Below are 25,392 nucleotides of genomic sequence, written 5' to 3'. Positions count from 1 at the left end.
ACAGTTTCTACAGTATCTAACTTTTAACTAATAAGTATATTATTATGTAGATATACAGAAATTTCCGTGCAGTACATTAACTTTAAGTATATATAAGGTACTAAGATTTTAAGATAAACTTTGTTCAAAAACTTACCTTTGGTGGCCACAGGGATTGATTGTCGCGTCATGTCCTAAAACAGAAAAAACATATTAGCTGCCAATCACTATAATTAATACCTAGCTAAGAAAAAAACTTGTATTCACACAAGGAAAGCGGCGAACGTAAAACTGAATAAAAACGGCATTTACCACTAGACCACTACTAATAAGATTTGAATAACAAATAGACTAGGAGGTATTTACAAATAAAATTATACACCGAAAAAAATATCAACAGATGCTTTCTAAAAACACAGAGAGAGTAACTCAATCTTGGCAAGCTTCAAACTGAATCGCATAATAACGAGTCTGAAATTAGCCACAGATTCTCCTCGCATTTCGAACGTCGACAACTACATTCACACGCTTCTAGATACTAACGTTTTTGAAGCAGTTAACAAAGAAGCTGGGTATCATCGGAATAAGCTAACGGGACTGCTATCGGCTTTGAAAAACGAGGAGTACCAACAGAGTGCCCCTCATGAGCGCCGATTGCGGAATTCAGCTTTCGAAAAACTTCACAACGACTCACGCGTATGTATGCGGGCATGCGGCTGTAATAAGCTATTTTGTACTAAATATTATGTAACTCGAAACATAACGAGTTACGGTATACTGGTAACTGAAAACCAACTGGAACTACGTATTCAGAGAACAAAGGCACGATTGCAACTGCATCTTCCGAATCGCGTGCATGTTTACAACCTTATAACCCTGTTAAAATACTGGAAGGTTAGTACCGGTGGTTAATAGCACTGCTGGTCGACGATGTGCTAGCTATTTTAAAAGGAATGGAAAATATTTTCAGTGCAAGTGATGTGCTAGGTCATTTGATTGACAATATACTGTCAATATCAATCGTTCAGAAATTTACATTTTTTTTAAACTAAACCACAACCTTTTTCATCGTAGAGTTAAAACACCAGGACCACACAAATTATACGGCACCAGATATTTGAAAAACAGATTCAATACCCCGATCTAAATAACGTGTCTCGGTTGAGTTTCTAGTATACACTGTGGATGTATTTTAAGACTCTCATGCTCAACTCTGAAATAAATAAAAATAATATCACGGGACAATTCACACCAATTGACCTAGTCCCAAAGTAAGCTTAGCAAAGCTTGTGTTATGGGTACTAAGCAGCGGATAAATATAATCATATAGTTAGATACATACTTAACTTAAACACCCAAGACCCAAGAACAAACATTGGAGAGGTTGGAGAGTGAAGGTTTAGGAGAACAATCTCTGTGTGAGCTCTGTGTATGCTAAAGTGACCGTCGAAAAATGTTTGAAAAAAAAACAAATATCATTCTAATTATCCGTAATAATATTATAAATTCCACTTTACCAATTTGGTCAAACCGCTGCAATTTCGTCGAAACGTTAAGGTAATTTTAGGAATAGTAGTCCCGAGATATTATATTAGTTACGAGTAAAAATCGCGGAAGTTTATAGGTAACATTATAACATTATAGATGCGAAATTAACTCTGTCTGTTTGGCTGTCTGTCTGTTACCTCTTCACGCTTAAACAGCTAAACCGATATACATCCATGAAGATATTTTGAGACCCTGGGAAGGACGGAGGACAGTTTTTATCCCGGATAATTGCATAGTTCCCGCGGAATAGCAACAAATGAATTCATGGCAGATAAGTCGTGGACAAACGCTGGATAAATAAAGAAATATAATAGATAAATTCAACGGATACCTACTTTCGCATAGACGCCTGAAAATATTATTAAATCCCCCATATTGACGGGGATAGTGCATACGTAGTATATAGCAAATAGCATAATCTCTTCTAGCATAATCATTTTTCTTCGCATATATGTACCTGTAATTATTCGATGCTAGTTACGCGGATTTGCACTATTCCCTGACTATACGAGATTGTTCTCCTTAACCTCTACCCTCCACACTGGAATGGAATCTTCGTATGTCAATAACTGTCCCGTTCCGAATTAAATTATAATCAACAATTAACGTAGCGACCCAGTTGGCAATCCGCTCAACCAAATTAACATCGACCACGCTAATTTCAGAACAGATGCGTTATTAGGGTTAATTTCTACTTTACAATGCATATCTTAATTGTGTAACGAGTTTTAATTTTACGCTTGTTAACTATGTCTGAATCAAACTATAGCCTGAAGTGAATAATAAATAGATCGAAATCCAAAACTAATATCAGCGCATCATTAATGAAGGCAAGAGAAGTTGCAAAATAAAACCTTTATTTTTCATTTACAATTAGAGCACATTAAAAGTCTATCCGGTTTTGAAAGAGGTCAGCTTACAGCCATCGGGATTCAAAGTTTCTACACAACAATACATAATGGGTTTTTCTTAATCTGATAGCTTTTAAAAAAAGTCGCAAGCTAGTAAAGCAGGCCTCAAAATCTCCTAGCACACCCCATTACAAGCAATTACACAAAGACACTTCCAGACTCGTCCTCGTAATTGTCTAGAGAATTGCCATCCCATTTGGAACAATTTACTTCGCAGCAGGAAACCTAATAAGCCTCAGCCCGAAGGCACGAAGGGAGAAATTTTATACAGAAATAGGCCGCAGAATCAATTTGAAGGTTTCCACGAAAATGCGAGTGGCTTGCTAGAAACTTAAGCCGAGTTTGTATTTGTGTTGAGTCGTGACGCATCAAAACAGTATCGGTTCCAATCATTCATTTAATGAATACAAGCTTTCAGAACACGTTGTACCAGAGAAATATAAACGCAACTGTACTGATGCCTCACGACAACACACGTCAGATACGTTTGAATGCAGCTTTATTTAAATAAAGTTATCGCTAGAGTACGACAATTTTGCAAGTTTGAGTGAAATGAAATGAAATAATAGTTTATTTGCTGAATACGCGAGTAAACACAGAGTAGAGTGAGTAGTTTTGTGTTCCGCCAGCAACACGTGCGGTCCCTCTCGCTCTCGTATTAAATGGTATATAATAAGTGTCAGAGGGACCGCACGACACGAACTTCGAGTTTCGTAGTAGCCCTGCTGTTTCACCATCCATTGATTAAATTTATCAGACAGATGTGATGCCGTGTCTGTTTGTTTTGTTCGAATAGACATTTTTATCCGTCAGATAAAATTAATCAATGAGTGGGGAAACAGGCCCTAAATCGATTAGAATAAAACCAAATTTATATATTTATTTCATATTTTATTTCTAAAGCGGCAACACTTCTTATTATTATTTTTTCTAACCTGTGTAATGAGTCACTGCTGTTATAAATAAATTATTTTCTTTCTTTCTTTCAAATTATTTATACTATAGTTATCTTATGTTTCGTAAAAAACAAAACTCAAGAATTTCAGCTCTCAATTGAAATCAAGGCTATAAATAAAAATTACGTTATTCCTCATGCAGTAATTCACGTGAACTAAAACATTAAGTAACTCAAGGATAATTATAATAACAAAAGCAATTTCATTTATGCAAAGCGGAATTATCAATTGGAATTTTGATTTTAACTCAATTGTACAGACAGAAAAGCACAGCGTTTCCTGGTAGCCTCGGATATAAATCGAGAACCATTTGATACCTTGCCAAATATAATAAAACAGGACAAGTGCAGGCTACATCAGATAATTCTGATTGAAACATATCAGGGCCCAATTGCACAATAAAGCACGGGCAAAAAATATTAAGGAATAACAATACAAAATCGCTAATACTATTTGCTTGTAATTTATTCTGTTTTGGATCCACACTAGAATAACTACGACTTTTACTGTAGGTAATCAGGAAATATGAGTACACGATCTTGACAAATCTGTCTTGTTGTGCTGTTTTTCGGGAGCCGTTAATAAACCATTTTTCTTTCTTTCTTTTCTTTTTTTCAAATAGTTTACTTCCCATTGTTTTACAAGGCTTCTCTTTCCCGCCATTTTTGCCTGCACGACATTCTCATGCATGTCATTCCGTTTCTCCGTTTCTGCGTGTCCGTTTGTATAATGGAATGACAAAAATCTTCCTTATTCAATGTTCTTAAATATGTATCAAGAGCCTTTATTCCAAGGAAGTGCTAAATTTGCGATTCACCAAGTTTTCGAACTCAACTTGCGTAGTAACGTACTCGTAAACAGTTCACTTAAAAATATTTAAACTGGTTACAAAAAAACAACTTATTTTATTATTTTGACTATGATATATTATTTATCGACGAGTTTTTTAATTTTCCTATTTGTTAGTACAATGAGGGTTTCTTGATAGGCGATACGTCGCTAGATGGCGTTAGAACCGCGAGGTCCATTTGACGTTTGTCTTGCTGCTTACGGAGTGGCGGGTCATTGACTTATTTAGTTATTAAGAAAATCACAAACGCGAAACAAATGTTAAATTTATCAAACGGACTTTTACAGAGATGTTCAGTTAAACTCGCCTAGTTATTTGCCGAAGTATACTGGAATGATTTGAACATCTGTACAAGAATAGCGCGTTTAAAGGTATTTTAAAGGTATCCCTATGATCAAAATACCACGCACAGGACTTATCACGCTAACACAACACGAGCAATATTTACCTCGACGTTTCGGCAACATTACAGTGGCCGTAGTCCCGAGTAGAGTAAGTCCTGTGCGTGGTATTTTGACTATGAGTGAAAATCACGAAACTAAGACGTTATATCCCTATGATGTTACCAATTTCGCGGGTCTGCCTCGAAATACGAACTAGCTGTTTATAAATCGCTTCTTTGCGACCAAATTGTGCTATCTCCAAAATTGCGATTTTACCAGATGTCACAGTTTTGTCGCAAACGTGCGAAATATAAAATATTACTCATTCAAAGCCAAATCATTTCGCCTGACTGTGTACTGAATACTGACATTCTTTGTCTTATTCACTGTTTTTATTTTCAACGTATGATTATTAATGACAAGTTATTATGGTTATTATATTAAATTAAACAGGTAAATGGTCTATTGTTGCCATCTGTTAATCTTAGAACAATCCAGATATACATGATAGAAGACAATGAACAGGATAAAAAAGTGTAAACAATCCGGTGAAATGAATGAACTCATTCCTGAATGACTGACTCCATTTCGTAGTTCATCCTTGCATCGCATTGGACGATACTGCGAAAATACTATAGCAACTACAGTCAGTTGAATTTGATTTGCTTTTCACGCCGATAGAGCTACATCGGAAAGTATCATCTGATGCTTTGCACTCACTGGAATCATTTCTGTTGTTCCTGGAGACATGTAAGTTTTTAACTTAATACCCTGTGAAATTAATGAAACAAAGTATCGAATACAAAATTAATAAGACACGTATTACTGTAATTCTGGTGCTCATATTCTAATACATCTATTACACAATACGTCCTCCCTTATTACATTTTTTCGAATAAGTAAATTATTCATTTCACACCTTTCGTTTTCAAACGGACCCAGTAGGTATTCAAATCGTGTCGGAATCGGGTTTACTTAGAATTCTATTGAATAAGGAATGGATTTTCCAGAATTTGGACATTTCAGGAAACCTGAAATATGTCCTATTATTGCATTAGATGCATTTTAGTACGTAAAAGTTGTATCTAAACCTCCATGACGTGCGCTACCACAGTTTTCTTGGTTAATGATTTTCCAACGCTAGAGCTACCACTACCACCTTACCACCCATTTCCTTCAACACCTAACTATATCGTGTTCCCTTACTTGCAACCGTGACCTGTGCGACTTACAATGGGCAAGTAAAGAGTATATAGACAGAGTATGCCCAGCCCGTGAAACGGGTCATAAACGAAGAGCAAGTAATTATTTTGCATGCATAGATTTTTACCTGCACGTCAATATTACGTACACTTTCCACCTTGTTAGATAATATCGTATAGTGTGCATAAACCTTAGATAGGCAGCGCCATATTAGTGTCGCGGCCATTTTCGCCAATTTCCGATAAGTGGCAGTTGGGGGAGAGGAGAGGTCGTTGCGAGCGAATACGGTACTTGTTACAAAAACGACTATTTTACAAAATGCGAAAACGGCCGCGCCAATGGACAATTATATTGAAATATGGGGCTGCCTGCCTAAGGATTATGTATTGTTGGAGAGGTACTAGTCAGAAATGACCCAACAATACCTCACCATTAGGTACCGTTTAGAGGCCCGACTCGAGACGCAGGGCCTGAAAACGGTATAAATTAGTAATATTGGAACAGGACGGTCACAATGTTTTAGCAGGCATTTTTAAATCAAGTTTAAAATTTACCGTCTTAGGCGATTTGTATGAAGCGGAGCTAGGTACCTGCATATAATTAAGTGCAATTGTAAACGTTTGAAATTTTGAAATACAGTGAAAAAGTAATTTAATAATTGCGTATATTCACAACAGTACTAAGATAAAACGATGGGATCGAGTTTTTGTCACCACAGCAATCTGGCAAAACCAATTCTACTGTCGAGGGTAGTGCGAGCGTGACAAAAACACAATCGACCAGGAAACGTAATAAGCCGTTCGAGTGCAAATCATAGATCGTGGAGCAACGTAAATGAAAATTGTGAGGAGGACCAACATTCACCAAAGCGAAGATATGCGGAGTATTCCTGTAGGTTTGTACGAAATAGTTAAATCGCTCAAAGTCAAAGTCAGTCGAAGCATGGTTGTCTGGTTGAGCTTTATACCTTATTTCGATGCAGCAAAAAGACGTATGTTCTAAACCGATTTTTCGTAAATTAGATACGTGCTTTAGAATTTAAATCAGTCGCTCTGTTCGCTTATCCTGAAACAGAAGCTGTATTCACCAAAAGTAAGAGGTGTCGGGTAACGTCAATACACAACCACAGATTAGGTACACTGGTACACAGGTGAAACAATGGTATCCTCCGCATATCTTTAAACAACGGTCCCGACCAAAATACGGTGTGTCGTGCGTCCGCTTTGGAGTCCGTGGTGCAATGTTGGTTTGGTTGGTTACCGATCGGGAGTTGCGCACGGGCAGAGTGTGGCCGGAGTCGCCGGCGCCCTCGCCCTCCGCGGCCTCGTGCAGGAAGCCTCCGTCGTCCGACGACGAGCCCGAAGGGTCCTTCACAATCAGGTGCAGTCAGTAGGGGTTGGAGGTCGATCGATTAGCGGACCGCCGCTGTGGCAGCGAAAGTGCAAACGCTCTCGCTATCGGCCGAGCGTAATTCGCGACACTTTTTGCACCACTTTCTCACGATCGAACTCCAATCAGAGTAAAACTTACAGGTTTATCCGGGGTGTCTTCCGACATCGTCATCGTATCGAATCGTGGAACACGAGCGTCCCTAATGTCCAGTCGGAGTGGAAAGTGAAACTGTTGTGCTAATAGGGCGACGTGGAAAATCGATGCGAGCCACCGGCGTGCGTCAGACAGCCGTACAAGTCGGAAGGTCGCCGGGCCGGTGAGCATCAATCATCTGATCGAAGCCGGCCAGCACGTGCCTATTGTGTCGGTAAACAACGATAGCCGCTACTTAAGTGTTCTTCGGTGTACTATTTATCAAAACAGCCATCACATGAACAATTTCATAGCACCGTTACATAACAAATAGCGTGCTTGCTACGAGTATTACTATGTTTGACACATTTTCTTTAAAAAACGAAATAAAATCTACATTGCTCTACCTGTTGTGATTTGTGATTTAGGCGTGCGCGCGTTAGTTACCTTAGTAACGGTGGTAGTTTGAAACTGTCTACGCTATTAGATGCGCCAACTGTATGCCTTGATTGTGGAATAAGAAAATCTCACACACAATAATGAACCAATCGCAACAAAACTAGAGAAATAAACAGCTGTCGCATCTTATAAATGATCACCTGCCAGCTGATGATGTATGGAAACATCGCTACATTTTCTTGACTTTTTATATAAATTTCAGCACTAGATTGTCTCCATTGAATGTCACTTTAATTTGTTGTAATGTTATTGGCGGCTTTCAAAGGACTACTTGGGTATCAGAGGCACAGCACACATTGTGCCATCCCGGCTTGAGGCGTTGGACTGTGCGTCGATTAGCAACGTGCTTGTGGGCAAACAATGCGAGTGATCGCGGCTTGGTACGCATCGAAGCGGCCAGCTAATCGATATATATGGTAGCTTCATGGTTCATTCGCTAATGTTAGTTGCAATCGATTAGGCCAAAAGTGTGGCGATAGCATGAGGAGTTGCCACCTGCGTTCTTTGTTACCGCTGCTATTTATTCTATAAAGCGAAATGACTTTTCAACTTTTCTAATATCGCTATACATACTACTTGTACTTGATGATTAAGTGGCAACCCTTCTATCTACTCTACTAGCTTTGATTACTAAAAGATTAAACTATCTATAATCTGAAACTACTTGCACACAAGGTCGCCTATGCATATTTGCAACGCCTGAGCTTACAAATGTTTATTCATCAGAATTAATTTCTTACAAAATATAAGTTGACGTAACTTCGTCTAAGAATAGAACGACGAGTACATATTTAATTATATGATTAGTTGATGATGAAATCACACCAAGTAGTACTTTTGCAAGCGTTAGTATACAAATCTTAGAAAGCCATTTGTTTTAGTAGGGGCAAGAAAGCAAGCTGTTCATTGACTGAACGATACGCTTGAGTGGTACAAAGACCTGCCTCAATTTTATGCATCAGGGTGACGCTTCCGGCTTCCCTGCTACGTGTTCATAAATGCAATAGATAATAGTAAAACTGTGGGTTACATTTTAAACCCTTAAAGTTAAGGATTTATTTCCTTTGCAATAAGCATTGCAACTAGCAAACCTCCGAATGCACTATTCATTGTGTCCATTTATCATTGAATTTTTATCTAACATCCATACCATGTCGTCAACGTACACGGGGTCCAAATGATCATCACAGCAAATCGAGTGGTCCTTTTCAACTTACCCTTGTGATTTTGTTAGCCATGGACTGGAGATGCGTGTTATTCTGCCTGGTGCCGGTGAGCTCAGGGTTGAGAGCGAGGATGGCGTCTATTTCCACCTCCTTGCCTTTCGTCTCGCCGCGCTCGTACCATTCCACTGTGACCGACCGGGTCTCCAGGTTGACCCCGGACACGATCGCAGAGTGAATCCGGCCTGGAATTGAGAATAGACAAGGTTTAAAATCAACAGATCAAATAATAACACTACATTTCTTGTCCAAAATTTCGTTCTAATGCAACTTGTTTTTTTGACTGTCCTTGTATTTGGGCATTCTCTTCATATGACGCTACTTTTTTTTCAGAGTTGGGAAATTTGGGTTCTTCTTACTCAGAAATTACGATTTTGACAAAGAAAAAAATGTCCCCAAGTTTCTGTAATATTTTTGTGTCAATTTGGTAACGACTAATAAAAACTGTATGACAAAAATCACAAAACTGACAAAAAAAAATTGGGACACGGACACTTCCTACATTCAAATCAATAGTTAATAGCTAGCTAATGATCTGAAATGAAAATCTATAAGTGGATGTTACTCTAGCCTAGCGAAGAAATAAAACAAAAGTAGAGTATTTTTAATGGACCAGCGTCCCAGTTGAAACAGCAGGGCTACTACGAAACTCGAAACTCGAAGTTCGTATCGTACTGTCCCTCTCGCTCTCGTATTAAATAGTATAAGTGTCAGAGGGACCGCACGACACGAACTTCGAGTTTCGTAGTAACCCTACTGTTTCTAAACCGCATTTGCACAGTTGTTTCGAACTTCAATGCGCTCTATACGGCCCGAGTCGAGTCACCACATCTAAACCAACCAGAATTATTTTCAAGTTTTAGAAAAAAATATTGACTTCTATTTTAAACAACGACATAACACACATCAACCTAAACACAATAGACTTACGAGCTTAGTCCTAAATGCCATCAACAAAAAGTTGTCAACAACCTTAATGACACAGTCTCTCGTAAGTTAGCCAAGCGAAATTTTAATTCAGTGTTTTTTCGGTCATGTGCAGTTTTCAATGTTTTCCATGGATATCACTGCATTTAGCGCTAAAGCGGAGCTTTTGTGACAGCCTATTCAAACGAATTCTAAAGGGGACAAGAGATTAAATAGCTTGTAGTCGGACGAAAACAAAGGCGAATAGATGAGAGATACCGTTCATGCTTCTATGAAGCGGTATTCCGTGTAAACGGGGGAAAAGGCGTCTGGTATGAGAGGCTAGACGCATTAAGCATGCCGTTATGTGTTTAGATAGCAAGGTCGGAGTTCCTGCCGGGACGAGGGGAAAGTGTTAACATTAAACGAAGCCAGACTGTCTAATTGTTGGAACTTTTTACTACGGTCGCATCTATATTGTAATTCCAAAGGCATTATATTAGGGTTCTTCCACTTATCCACACCCGTGTCTAATGAATGTCTTTTCAGTCATTAAAATTCAGGGACACAAGAGTCCCGTTTCCACTACTGACTAAATTCAGAACATCTCAATTTTATTCATCCTTGATTGTTATGCCAAATTCCAACAGTGGTTTACCTACGTAGCCTGAACTTTACGTTGATGATTGGGTTCGTAGGACCATTCCGACTATATTACTACTCTATTATATTGCATTAAGGAATATGAGCAATAAAATATCATTCAAGCCGAATATAAACTTGACGAATTTTATTACCTCCATTTCATGATACATTAGCTGGCACTTACGCATCAAATGCAAATTTATCCCGCGGGAAAATGTATTCCTTGCGTAAGAGCGTTCTCCAAACCTCTTGACCAGTACTGAAACTGATTTATGGCGGTTGCCGAAGGCTACCAAAATATATGCGTACAATATAATATTTGGCGGTCGTGAAAGCGAGAACGATCGCGATGACACGGTGCTTTCTCACGTATTGTTGACGGGATAAAGTGATCGGTGAGGCGTACGGCCTTATCACAATAGAGCTGCGTACATACGCAAGCATTGCCTGTTCTGCTTGTGTGGCTAATGGTAATGATTTATACGTTGTTCTTTTCGCCGACTATTGCTCTAGATTCGCTTCGCTTCCATTTTAACATATAAATAATGTAATTTTTTTCACATAAATTCACATGTTGGTAGTAGTATGTATGTAATTTTCTCTATGTACCTCTGTTTTCTGTACCTACGGCTTACTATATCATGGTGTTCAATAAAGATTATTGTATTGTAGTAGTTAATGGTCCTAACCAGTTTATAATAAGGAGATTGGCGAACTGGTGGCTAAGATTTCCCAATACAATCCTACTAATATCCTACCAATATTATAAATGTGAAAGTTTGTGAAGATGTTTGGAGGTTTAGATGTTTGTTACTCAATCTCGTCTAAACCGCTGAACCGATTTAGAGGAAATTCGGTGTAAAGATAGTTTGAGTCCCGGGGAAGGACATAGGATAGTTTTTATCCCGGGAAATTGCATAGTACCTACCCGCGGGATAGCGATAAACGAATATTACGCGGACGGAGTCGCGGGTAACAGCTAGTAGCGTAATAAATAGTGTTCCATTTTGCAACCTAGTTCACTTAAATCCCAATGAGACTAGACAACCTCTACCTACAACCAAAAGAGATCGCGAACACAATTATTGCAAAAGTTTCTTGCATTAATTACTCAGTACTGTCATGCTTGGAATTTTTAATACGGCCAATGTGACCGAGTTTAATTGACTTTTCTCTGTTAGGCCGCCACTGTATGAATATGAAAGGTTCACATTATTGTTCCAAGATAGGTATAGACATTCCTTTCAAATGCTCACTCTTTCAGTGAATCACGGCAATTTCATATTTTCTTTTTATTGCCGGGATTTAGAAATTCATCTCAGAGAGGTAATATAAAAAAAGAATATTTAGCTACCCGCAGATATTTTTTATCACTTCGTAAAAGCCTACGCAGTTAGTCGTGTCGTGTCATATTTGATAATAATGCGTATTAAAATCAAGAATAAAAGTACGCTAATAAATTCTGGTTAGATTATCACTATCAGAGACAGACCAGGGACTATTTTCTCAAATCCACACGCTCGCTCAATAATAGCATTGACAATCGTTAAAACAATGGAGATATTTCCTGAAACGAGTCCCGTGAAGCCTCTGTGTCTAGGGAGAGGTTAGACGTGTGCTAACAAGACGAGCACGAGTGGGGAAGGTCGGTGACCTTGCCCTCGTCAGTTATAATTAGGAACACGTCCCTCTGGGAAGCAGTTTTTCAGAGCCATTGTTGGGATTTTTCATTATTCATGGCTGGAGCTTCATTATGGAGATAAGGGTTGGGATTTGTTGAATATTTATAGCGGTGGTGTCATAGAGTCTGAAAATCACAGTTTTTATGTTTCTGTAGGGGTCATTTTTTTTAAATAGGCTGTCGCCATATCAGAAAAGATCAGTCATGTATGTACTGTACATCAGGATAAGGATTGGTCAAGATTTAACATAGAAGGATAGAATAAGGGTAAGTAATTGAATGATGTAAGTACTTTTGTTCTTAATGTAACAATGTTATCTGTGTACTTTAGTGTCCCGAACAAAAAATAAAAATACCTAAATATAAGGATACATCTATGAGGTACCTATAAAACTGCCATTGCTATAGCTTGTGTGCGAGACATATATATTTCGGAGCAGCGTTGAAACAATTTTCACAAAAACAAATGAATGCGTTGCAGAGCCGAATTCGTCGGTGATACAGCATCACTAATACTGCAATAATAATAATAATAATTCTTTATTTCGAAGTACAAGTCACTCCATAATATATGTATCAGTGATAATGATGGTGTTAGCAATACCGCGTAACTAGCATTTTCCATAAGGTATAAGTTTTAATGTCAGTAGTTTTCAAAATTATACGGTTTTGCAGTACTTATCACCGACGCGATGCAAACGGATCCCTAATCTCCTTTGAATGCAGAATTTTTACCTTAATACGATAGCATCAAAGTATGTGTTAAATTTGAAGCCTGAAACACGTCGCCACACGAAACCGTTTTGCAGATATCGAGCAGTCGCCATGGTTACACTCCTCGACCGAACCAACGAAAGTGTATCGAACCGGCCGATACAAGCCAGAAAAGGGAACGAGGGAAATAAACGGTACAAAAGCTATACACACAGTACCTACTCGAAAGATAGTAGAGACAAGTGCAGTTCAAATTTGGAAAAAAATAAATATGACGGGGTCTCATATTTGTAAACTCACAGCTTCAGTCCCATCAATGGAAGGTCAAATTATACACGCTAACTAGTCTAGTACCCCCTCATAAAACAATCCCTTGAAGCGTACCTTCAAGAGTCAAGACCGTCAAGGAATATTTCTGCCAAATTCCAAGTCTCACTCCAGTGGTTTCTTCCGTGCGTAGTTCGTCAGTCATTATTTATCGTAACTCATTATAGGTAAGTATAGAAGATGGTGTTCAACTACTTACACTAGAAACGAAACTAGCACGACGGCCAGAGCCAGAACAGATAAGCACTTTCAAATTAAAGCAATAATCAATATTGGCCCTGAAAATAAACTTGCTATGAAACTTTTTGGGCCTTTTGATGTGTAGGTTACTGTTTTTTCGTATTATCCTTCAATAAAAACAGATACGCCATTAATGTAATATTACGTAGCGAGTTCGTTCTGGTTTCGGGCCATCGACAAACAACATTTAATCTAGCTCACGGGTGGTTTATGACAGAGAAATAAACATACCATGATTACTTTCTATCCCACGTTAAATTCAGAGATGAAACCAAAAAACGGAGTTCCCTAATGTAAGAGAAAACATGTGCGTGTGATTACGAAACTTATCCGGATTTTTCAAGCAGTAAGTATCTATCAGAGACAACTAATACTAATACCGATAAATGGCGAGGTGCCAATAAACCACCAGTCAAGCAAGACCTTTCATAGCTTGGTTGCTGCCAATATCCGGAGATCGAACTATATTGGCGCTAGAGCACGTTACAGTTTCATTTGGTCGCGTGCTGTGCGTGTCATTGACCTGTTAACGCATCGCTGTGAGCTAATTATAATTTGGCTGCGTTTCCTCGTGATTCCACAGCTATGCGTTACGGGTTCTCTTTCTCTCAAGCAGTGTAGTACTACCAGTCACGTTTATATACTGTAAAAGGCACAAACTCTCTCAACTCACCTAGATAGAAGGTATAATTTGCAATGCAATTATTTAAATTACGCGTAAGTGTAACTAGTTACGAACCCAAGAAACCTTAGGTTTTACAATGCTCTTTATATTCGAGCAATGACAATGACAAAACAAGATGTAGGTCTAAATGTGTAATCTATTTCAAGAGACGACCCAATTCACGATGAGAGTAACGCACCACATGTTAATTCTAACACTAAAACTTGCTGTACTCGTCGAAAATAATAGGTACGTGGATGATGTTATTATGAAACAACAAGAACAATAACACCCAGTGATTAGTCGACGCATAAAGGAAAAGAAAACTACATCGAAACTCATTTCCCACGGTCAAGTTCGCAACAACAAGGGAAAGACTGAGCAATCACCGGCATAGTTGCAGTTAATCAACTTAACTATGACTTGAGTTAACGGTGAGGATTTACGATATATTTACAACTTAACATTGTAATATTTTCCAGTCTTATACCTAGAAAACTATTTCCTTGATTCATATTTCTCTCTCTGCAATCAGTTCAGAATTATCATTTAAGTCCTCCGGATGCGTGTCAGGATTTCATGAAAGATGCTAACCTCAATGACGACTATTTGAATCAATCTAAGAATCATTAAATGAAAACAAAGCTGTTTCTACAGATTGAGATTGTACCCACAAGCTTTCTACTTAGATATGATCACAGTTGGAAGCAATTGTGGTCAAAGGGTACAGAGTTCACAAGTGTCACCGTGGAATAAAGCGAACAACCCTATGGGTCAAACTCGTGAAATAGCGCTAAGGTCAAAACGAGGTTTTCCATACAAAGAGTAGCCTTAATATGTTTTAACGAGTTATTTCTAAGGGACACGGAAATCTATTAAGGGCCCAGAAATGTATTTGAAAAACTGCGCGTTTCTTTGAACGCGAAGCTATCAATCAAGAGAAAGAAGTGTTAGACAGTTGGACATTCATTTTGTGGGTTGAAGGGTCTGGTGATTAGGAGCGTGTTAAATCTTAGACCACATCTTCGTTTGATAGCAAGCGTGCGTGTTGTCAAACGAAAGCCTATCATGAATAGGAAAAAATCGTTAGTAGTAAGGTTGATTCACTGGCCAGCATGAACAAACAAAAATACACACTTTTACTTCTGACATTTGAAGCGAATTTAATGTTTGATTATACCCAATATATGTTTTTAAAATCCAAACATATTTATAATTAATTATTTACTTCAAGTATTGAAAGTAAAAGCTTTCATATGGCTCTTTACTGTTGAATAAAGGTTGAATACATTAATCGGCAACAAACATAGTTACTATGTTGTATATTTAATATAATATTGCCTTTCAAAACTGCATCTTCGAAAGTCTGAAAACCATAAGTAACTCTTCAGAATAGCATTAAATGCGAAAGTTTGTGTGCTTGTTGCTCTTTCTGGAAACGGCTGGATGGATCTGCTTGAAATGGATCGCCGGAAAAACACATAAGCTACTTTTAGGGAGAAATCCTAAAATCTTAACTGCTAAGTCCAGGGAAATGAAATTTGACAGAATTTTAATCAACTGGTTGGTTGGTTGGGAGAGTGTCTGGGTGAGCGGTTAGTTCCGAAAGTGCTACGTCTCTCGATGAGAGCGAAACATAGATGTCGCTAGTGCTGCTGCTTAAGTAGCGTAGTAGAAAAAAGCAACCTGAGATATGTGTGCATAGGAGAAATTTGTGTCTAGACTCCCGTCCAGCGGTGGTGTAGGGGTTATAGCACGCAGCACGGAATGTTGAGGACCTGGGTTCGATTCCCAGCGCTGGTCTCTTTTTCTGGTTTTTCTGTACATCCATGTCTCAGTTTGTATTTTCGATAAGAGCGAAGCAGCAGGTAAAGGCTACTAATAAAGATAAATGTTTGGAATCGTCGGCTTCTGTCGCAAGGCTCGCTAGGAGAGTGTAAAGTAAAAGTAGGCGCGGACAGTAATGAGTCGGCTGCTTGCAGTGATTTCGCAAACTTGCGACCGTGGCCTACATAAAAAACAAATGCTGAGCGTTTTGCGATTATTATTTTGAGAATATTTTTCCGGTCGGCAGGTTTCTGCATCTTCAGTTAAGTTTTGTATGAGTTCTGCGTCATTTTCGGACCACTTACACGAGAAGTGGCTTCGTAATAAAAAATCGTTACGACAAATATATGCACTACTAGTGTTAGTTATATTGTCGCCTAACGCGAATAATAACGGTTGCTATTACTAGGGAAATCGATAGGGATAATTGCTTTGGATATAACTGTTGATAGTTCATGATCATAAAAATTTGATTTTTGATTATGGCAGTCAAAGCTCCGCTTAAACCACTATGAAGAAGTCTTGAAATGTAGCAATCATAAGTCTTGAATACGATAGAGGTGCACACTTTACTATGAAGGGATTTTTCAAAATTCTCACTGGATATTTTATTCTAAGGGAGCGAAACCGAGAGCGTAAGCTATTACTACATAAATGAAAACAATTACAGCCAATACGTTACATGTTTGAGATAACGTGAAGCTCATAAATTTTGAAACTATTTCAAGTTTGAATCGTTTTCGATACAGAGACTATTTTCGCATCGATAATGCGCTGCACTCAGTGAATAAATCATCAACATAAAATTGCCAAGACACTGTAGTTCATGTCACAAAACATCTCATTACTACTGTAATTTATCGTAATGCCTGAACGATTTAAAATACAATTTCAATGTATGGAGTGACATAAAAGTCAGAATAAACAAATTAAAACGGTCTCAATGCCCGAAATTATCTTATATGGTCAAGGATAATTGTCCAATCAAAATGCATTGAACCTGAATGAATTAATGTAGTATTATGTCATGTAATGAGCGATATTGACATTTGATGGTTCGAGGCTACTAGCCTTATACGGCCGCTTGTTATTCCATTGATATAGTTTTCATTCAATCTGTCTCAGTTAGTTCTCGAAAAAGATCGCCACAAAAAGAACGCATTTCATGCAACCTTATTCATAGCACCTTGCTTCGTCTCATATTTTTATCAGGGAAGCAAATCATCAACATTGTGCTTATTTAGCAGCTTAACGAGGTGTTTGTCAATTGTCGTCAGGGTGCAAGACAATAAGTTTCTCTTAATTCGGACTCTCTTTACACAGTGGTCGCCTGGTCGTGGTCATGAGAGCTCGCCTATCACTACGCAACTGCCTTCGTGATCCTTCTCTTCCGGTCTCAATTGGCAGCTTGGCGAGCGCGTTCTGCTTCTGTTCTGTTCTTTTTCGTTCTTTTTTGAAAATCTGTCCATCGGATCGATGATCGACTGTGTGTGTGATCTCCTGCGTTAAGCTCTGCCCGTTTCACCAATCGCTCTATTGTATGAGGCCAAGATGACTAGCATCAGCAAAATCTACCCTCATCGAACAGGTATTCGAATGAGTTAATTTCAAAATATTTAATGCGAATGCAATCGGCGCAATGATTCAGCGATCCGGTTGCAACCGGCTAGACGAGCGGCGCCCGCGCAGTGCGGCGCAGTGATTGGTGGCGCGTGGTATGTGTTATGGGAGACTAGTCGTAGGTACAACTACGAGGTATTGTTGAAACCTGGGCGAATTTTTTGTAATAAAACTGATTTTGATGATCTAGATTCGACAAAGGTACAAAATCGACTCAAGAGTGACCTCCAGCACTTTTTGACAGTCTTGCATCGATTCAGATGCAAATTCCCCAAAAACAGATACACCCATTCTATTATTCTAACTGATGCATTATTTAAAGATTTTAAGGTTGTAAATTGCAACTTTCTACTCTTTTCTAGATATCGGGGGTAAGGATGTAAATAAAAATAGAACCGGCCAAGTGCGAGTCGGATTCGCGCAATGATAAAATGCAGTGTTATAGCAGAACCCCTCTCCTATACAAAAAGCACGCAGATTGGGGCCATTTTAGACGGTTACTGACATATAGATAAACATAAAAAATAAGATTTTGACTTTTCTACGGTTGTGCTACTTGTGCTATAAGAGTTTCTAGGACCGGATGTACCCTATAGGATTTTGTTTACGGCAATTGGTATGAAAACACTTTTATTAATGACTGTTTCTTTTGATTTCGTTGACTTAGAAGTTTGATTGTTTCACTGTTCCAAGGGTAAGCAAGCAGAACTGAGTACTTGATATGAATTTCAGCTTGATACCTCCACGCGTACCTGAAAAAAGGGTCTTGACAGATGGACAACAAAATGATCCTTTGGGTGCCGTTTTTTCCTTTCGAGGTATGGAACCATAAATGCCTAAGAGTTTAACAGACCAATGAGTTTTTATTTTCTAGACTTTTATTAGTTCGTAAGTAAGTATCCTTCAACTCGACAGTTTTCTCAAACAGTCTGTGAAACTGAATTTTCGTTGAATAAGTATGAATGTTTTCAAAACTCTAGCAGTTTTAACGATTGATCGGACCTGTCACTGTTCAGCCTTATTTGGTCACGATTTAATTTTAATCGAAAGCCTAATCGAACTTCGCGACATCGGGTATCCAGGTCACCGTCCATTTTGAGCGCTAAAGACGAGATAGCGTATTTATGCTATCTCGAATCAACATAAGATAACATTGCTGGTTATTTTTGCAAACTTACAATCAGATATTAAGGATAACTGAATCACACCTGTGCGCGTCTAAATTAATAAATGAATTATTATGAGCCAATATAATACATTATACTAATATTGAAATTCTCTTTCAAATCAATATTTCTTTACTGTCATCAGTATACCAGTAACTAGCTTTTAGTGGTTTAATTATAAAAGTAAATATTTAGGCTTTGACATTCCCAGATTGCCACCCTACACGCTTTCGTTCTCGATGAGCCAAAGACAATTTCGGTATTTGTTTTTTTTTATGTCCCCCGAGTTAAAACTATTGTTACAATAACCTAACCATAAAATTTTCATTTTTAATACAAGCTTTTCTTGCTGACTGTACTTTTTGTTGACTGTACTTGCATTGTCACCCATTGATTACAGACAGACAGACAACGGGACAGGTGAAACTAAATACAAAAAAAAGGTTTTTTTTTAAGATGAGTAACTCCAACAAAATTTCACTCCATTTTTCTCTAAATAAACTAAAATTTATTTGTCGAAACTATAGACTTATGAACTTTTCCTGAATCTCTTTATAGTGTAGATGCCGATGTGAGATAAGAGTTTACACTCGACCTGTTGGTAATGTTGGAATCGATGAATGCATTCAATTGATTAGCTTCACGATACCAACCAAATTCCTATCATGAATCGTAATTCATTGTTCATTACGATTTCTATAGGATTTTTTCTATTCTTCTTTTAAAGAATTAAATTGTTTACAATGCAATATGTATCGTAAAATTATAATAATTTTACAAAAAATTCACATGCAGGGTTTACAGAATTTATTTACTACAAAAATTGATAAACACTGCAGAGAAGTAGCAAACTTTAGGGATATAATTATTGCACAAGCAAAAAAATACGCAAAAACATTACCACGACAAGGATCTGTTTTTTTACCCATTCATGAGTAGACTTTTCAAATAAAGCTCACATCACAACACAGCTAACTAGTTGCAAAGTGCCTGGGCATATTTCAATCCACGTTACAAAGAAGAAAGTCAACAGCCTTATTTATTTTTCTTTATCTAGCGCCATCGCCAGTCCAGTCGGAGGCCGGAGAGCGGATGACATCAGTTGACGGAACCACGCGAGCGCCCACTATACACCCACGGTTCAAGTCGTGCAAAGTTGCAAAACCCTCCATAGATGACATGGCGAGAGGCTGAGTACTAGGTAGAGCTAACACTGATGATACATTGTGTTAACTCTACATGGATAACATGGTGGATTCTTTTTAGTTTAAGAGACACAATTTTAGCAACTATGTCGTAATGACTCTAATAAAATTAAACGGGTTCACATCACAATGACAACTTGAGTTCCCTGACGAGCTAAAAGAGCTGTGAATGACACGTGATAATAAGTAACATTTTGGTTTATTGCGACAATCACCACACTAGCAGAGATAAAGGATCTGCACAATATGCCAAAGACTGTGATAGAGATTTGATGTTAACCGTGTGTGAAAAAGAACATAAATATTATGGCAAACAAAATGAAGCGGAATAAATAAACTTCAAAAATTAAGAACACTCTAAACATACAACAGGTGCTTGTAACATTTCACTAATTATAATATAAACTAGATTATTAATAACCTTGGACGCTATAGAAAATCTTTAACGCCAGCTGGCTACGCACGTAGGAGGGGTTTGGTATAAACTGATAAATGTATCAGACAAGTTGAATGATTGGAATCGGCAGACAATTTACGACAGTTAATTGTTGTTTACTGAAAATGGAAAGTGTATAAAATTTCCAAAACCAGTGAAGGTTACCTAACTCAAACTTTGCAAACACTGGTTAACATTGGACACCATATTTAGCGGCAGACGAAGCAAATATTAAGTTGCAGTGGCGGCAGGGAAAACCAGTAATAAAATCCTAACTGGATGAGAATGAGAAGTGATTCAACGACGCTAAATAGAACGACAAAGTTGAACAATTCGATAATTGGTCGCGCAAACGGCTTCAGCCAATTGAGGATAACGATTGTGTCGATGAACTGCAAGTACGTAGCTAAAAGGATTACTTGTAACTGCAGTTTAAGATGATTTTGTGTAGAGAATATATTTACAGAACAATGGAATTGAAAGTATGACAAAAAGATAATTAAGTTTGTTTAGCAGACAAAGCGAACATTTTAGAGATAATTACATAGACGGCAATATCCGTGAGTTTAACGGAAAGAGAAGTAAACAAGCAAGAAATATCAAAAGAAAGGATCGCTTTGAGTCTTAGATATTAATAAAACTTTTAGTCTTTGAAGTAGAAATCGCCTCAAGGAATTATATTCCTTAGCAACAGATATTAATAGGTATGTAGTCTTACCGAACATTCGTTGCCATAGCGCTAAGAAAACACACAAACACGTTGCAAGTAGACTTTTAAAGTAAATACAAGTGTCTTTAATCATGGTAAATCTGTAATGATGTGGTGATGTGAACTTGGAGTAGCCAAATAGTTAACTGCAAGCGTGGGCTTGAAGGCTCTTCGTGCCGTAAGACAAGACAAAGATTTAAATTAGTTTTTTTTTTATTAGCTATGGCGCTAATAGAATACCCACAATACATTCTACGTTACAATAGGGCATTTTTTTAATTAAGAGAAACATAATAAAAAATAGGACCTTTTATCCGAAAAAAAAAACTGTTCTCGAGTGCGCGCGATATACGAATTCTTCGCAGACGTGGTCGCGAGGGTAAAAGCTAGTCTTAAAAAATACGAAGATATGGATATTTTAAATTTTCAATTAGACAGAGACCCGACATGATCTATGACGTTACATAACACCGACGACGGCCATTGAAAGCCCTTTCATTTTTCTAAATATCAATCGACCGTGGTAGCACTAGTTGTTTGACGTTAAAAATTTTGTTTCATGCATATTCCCAATTGGGATGCACCAAAAAAATAACCTATAGTTTTTATTTTATTTTTGGAGAATTCATATGCGGAATTACATTTGAATTTTACCACGCTTTGCGTGAAGGAAATACATCGTCACAGTGAGACAGCCACGTTCCATTGCCGAAGCAATAACATAATGTGTGTGCATTACAATTTGACAATAGTTCAAGCACGGCTTAGGGTCCTAAATGAACCCAAGCCTCTTGTTTCTGAGATTATTCCTGTGCCCAGCAGTGGGACGTATATAGGCTGGGATGATATTGAGAGAGAGAGAGAAACATTTATTTACACATACATTGTTTATTTAAACATTTCGGACTTTACAATAAATGAACTGATTTAGTCATGTGATTAAAGTCTATCTTTGTCACTCTTTGCTATTTAAGCAGGACAGCAACATTTCAAACTGTCAATTTGCTTAAAGTGTAGACCTGCTTTATAACTGCCACGGGACACTGCAGGGGTGAAATGAGGTCATTACTTAAATTTTGTTTATTTTATTCAGTTATCACATTTTTGTAATCTGATCTTGCTTCAAAACTCCAAATGGTTCGAATTATATCAAAAAGCCCCAATTACAATTAGAAACAGAGAGAGAGAGAGAGAGAGAGAGAGAGAGCCATATTTTGTCGGTTTTTTGGTTTCAAGTGAGCCTCGAAAGTTTTGAGCCAAAACCAGCCACAAGTTACTTTGAAATTGATATTGTCATCTTCGAGGCTCCTCCGCAAACAGTTCGAACTATTCAAAAGGAGACGTTGCAGGCTTAAAAAGACCTATGAAATTGATACCATCAAGCCATTACTTTCAGTGTGCTTATTTTCAACAGCTAACCTGAAATTTTAACAATTACATCTATTGTTGTATAAGAAACATGATACAACGTCGTTTTGACATAGATAAAAACAAAAAAGAAACCGGAACAAACACTGGAGTATTGAAGTCTAATTTTCCATTTTGAAGACAAAGAACTCGATATAAATTAACCTGAATTGTAGGGGTGGTATTGTGATTGACCCGAATTGGGTGTATTCATCGGTTATAAAACGCAATCAATATCAATGCCTTTGGTTATACTTTTAGGGTCAAAGGGACAGTGTGTTCCAAATAACATTTACGTAAGCATTTTTTATGAATCGACCGCGTAACACAGATGGGTATTTTAGTAGCTTTAGAATTGGTCTACTGAATTCTGAATTATTAATCATCCTAATACCTATAACTGGCGCACCGAAATTATCAAAAGCATTACGAGCTAATATTCAAGGAATATTCAATAACTTCAACTGCAAATTACATTAATATTCATCGTAACATTCGCAACTCCATAAAGGGATATAAACTTGAGCCAGAGGTATTAAATACGAAGTTATGTCAATGACGAAACCAATGCATATATACCTACGTGTGCAAGATGGAAACTAGATTAGCGTTTAGCATGTACAAGAATATTGATAGCTTACTAATCAATGCAATAGTTAGTGGGCTTATGATTGTGCCTCCCACTTAGCTGGGCAATGACATCACACGCGAAATCGAAAGTGAGAAGTTAATTCTTGTAAAACCGAAGGTTCAGGACAATACATTATTCAGCCTGCTGACAGTTCCTTTTTAAAGTCGGCCATCTTTCTATGCTGATTTGGGTATAGAATAAATAAGCAATTAAGACTGCCAAAACTATAATTTTAGAGTGCGTGAGAGAGACTAGTAAATCTGGGCAATGTTTGGCCTCAGGTTATCGCCCACGTGGTCGCCATGTCGCGAAGGTTGCCAGACAAACCAGTTCTACTAGTGCTTGTCGGGTGACACTTACTGACAACATTAGCACAATCTAATGTTTTCAAATGTTGTATAACTGTGAACCCGCCCTACGCTATATTAAATTGAAGGTAAATAACGGTTGATCTTTCTCTAAACTAGAGTGGGAGTCAAAGGAGCTACATCGAGGAATTTTGCCGCCGACTTGGCATCGCTGTTATTTTGACATCTGAAACTATAGTATGGACAATAGCGGATCTGCTAGTATTTTTAATTGACAGCTATTACAATTTTGCATTAATATTAAAGTAATTAATGCAATAAGCAAAATTAATAAAACGTCTCCCTACGACCACGTCACAGCCCATACAATGGGGCTGACACATGGTACTTCACTTCGTGTCTCTTAAATCCCGATTACTGACAAGTTTAAACACGGAAGAATAACTTAAACCTATTATAAAAATTAAAGTTTAGCTAAACATTATTTAGATAAAAGCCATAATTTTCGCGGTTTCAAACCGCTAAATCAACATTACTCGCGAGCCCATCAACTTTGTCAGCTCAGCTACTTCGTATCGCCTAGCGTGTACGGTTATTCTGATAGTCGAAATCGCTTGTATGTCGGTCACCGGCTCGTGACGTCACAGCGCCGGCAGGGAAGCCGCGGTGACTCAACGCTGCCACGCGGCCTTCGTATTGAAAAGCTTCAACCGACGGCTTGTTTTGTTGGGGAAACAAACGAACAAGCCGATGGGAATTTATAGCCGGTCTTTATTTAGAATCATCATGCCTCATACATTAAAATTCAACTTTAAATTTAACATCTTCAAGCTAAGCTTGAAAAGTTGAATTTACTTAATTCCAATTCGCTTCTGAGACTATACATTATACAAGCTGAAAAGAACATGCTAATTTTATCAATTAACTTGTCTAAAGATGGTCCTGAACGGTAATATGCGGCAAAATGAGCGCCCAAAACGGCAATCCCAAACCTATCTACGGCAAGTAGCCATCAGCAATCAAGGGGCCCTCGGATCGATGACGCAACCTTGGCCAGCAAGTGGGTGGAAACCACGCCAAAGCTGCGAGCAGGAAGTGAACGCGACTCTTATAGACCTGTGGTCAAATCCAACTATGATATTATTGAAGCCACTTCAAGAACAGTTCAAGACAGATAACTTTGGGTGAAGTTTGGAGTTCCAGCCTTGCATTATCGTCGCATCATTAGAAACTTTAAAAGTATCCTATTCTTATTATTATTACCACCTCCCCATCCCTGCATGGAATTTGTTCCCGCATTTTAAAAAAGCCAATGACGAACTTTTTAACATCATGACATTACTAACTCTATGTAGCTGTACCTACAACAAAATAAAGACAATGAGCTATTTCACTGACAGCATTGTAGTCGTTAGTTTACTTTGTGCATTCCTTTAATCCTTAACGAATAAAATTTTTAAAAATATACCGGCTGCATGTCTCTGACAACATCGGACCTCTTCTCCATTGAATGTAGACGCATAAATACTTGTATTTCCCAATTTGGCCACCCGAAGGTTAATAGGAAGTCTCGAATTAATACATCTTGTCATTGTCATCTTTAGGCACGAACTCTCGCAGACCAATGAAGTAGCAAAATTTTGTTAAGATTCTGCTTGTTTCATTCATAGTCACGTTGTCTGGGAGCTCGCGTTGCTCAATGCTTTTATCTTCGATATAAACAATTGAAGGTTAATTACCTATCCCATCTCCCATTCCCCTTGAACCAGCCCGCGGTATCACGGCCTTGTGTATTATTGCCGTTTACACTGACTCTAATAGCAGCTTCCTGCACATGCCAGCGCCAGTGGCCCTTTGTGTATATCATACG

The 25,392-nt window shown here is 38.1% G+C and overlaps 1 protein-coding gene across 1 annotated transcript in view; it reads right to left on the bottom strand.

Moving 5' to 3' along the window:
- Window positions 1-25,392, bottom strand: part of LOC141437618 (kinesin-like protein Klp10A) — a 59,072-nt gene that overhangs the window by 26,808 nt on the left and 6,872 nt on the right. The window contains exons 2-5 of the mRNA XM_074101068.1: window positions 9,031-9,221; window positions 7,091-7,198; window positions 6,385-6,420; window positions 137-173 (exon numbers count right to left, since the gene is read on the bottom strand). Of these exons, the coding sequence (XP_073957169.1) occupies window positions 137-173; window positions 6,385-6,420; window positions 7,091-7,198; window positions 9,031-9,221 (372 nt within the window). The remainder of the gene's footprint in view (window positions 1-136; window positions 174-6,384; window positions 6,421-7,090; window positions 7,199-9,030; window positions 9,222-25,392) is intronic.

This window comes from Choristoneura fumiferana, chromosome 18 (genome assembly GCF_025370935.1).
Source record: "Choristoneura fumiferana chromosome 18, NRCan_CFum_1, whole genome shotgun sequence".
Taxonomy (NCBI): Eukaryota; Metazoa; Arthropoda; class Insecta; order Lepidoptera; family Tortricidae; genus Choristoneura; species Choristoneura fumiferana.
This window is presented reverse-complemented; position numbering and strand designations above follow the sequence as displayed.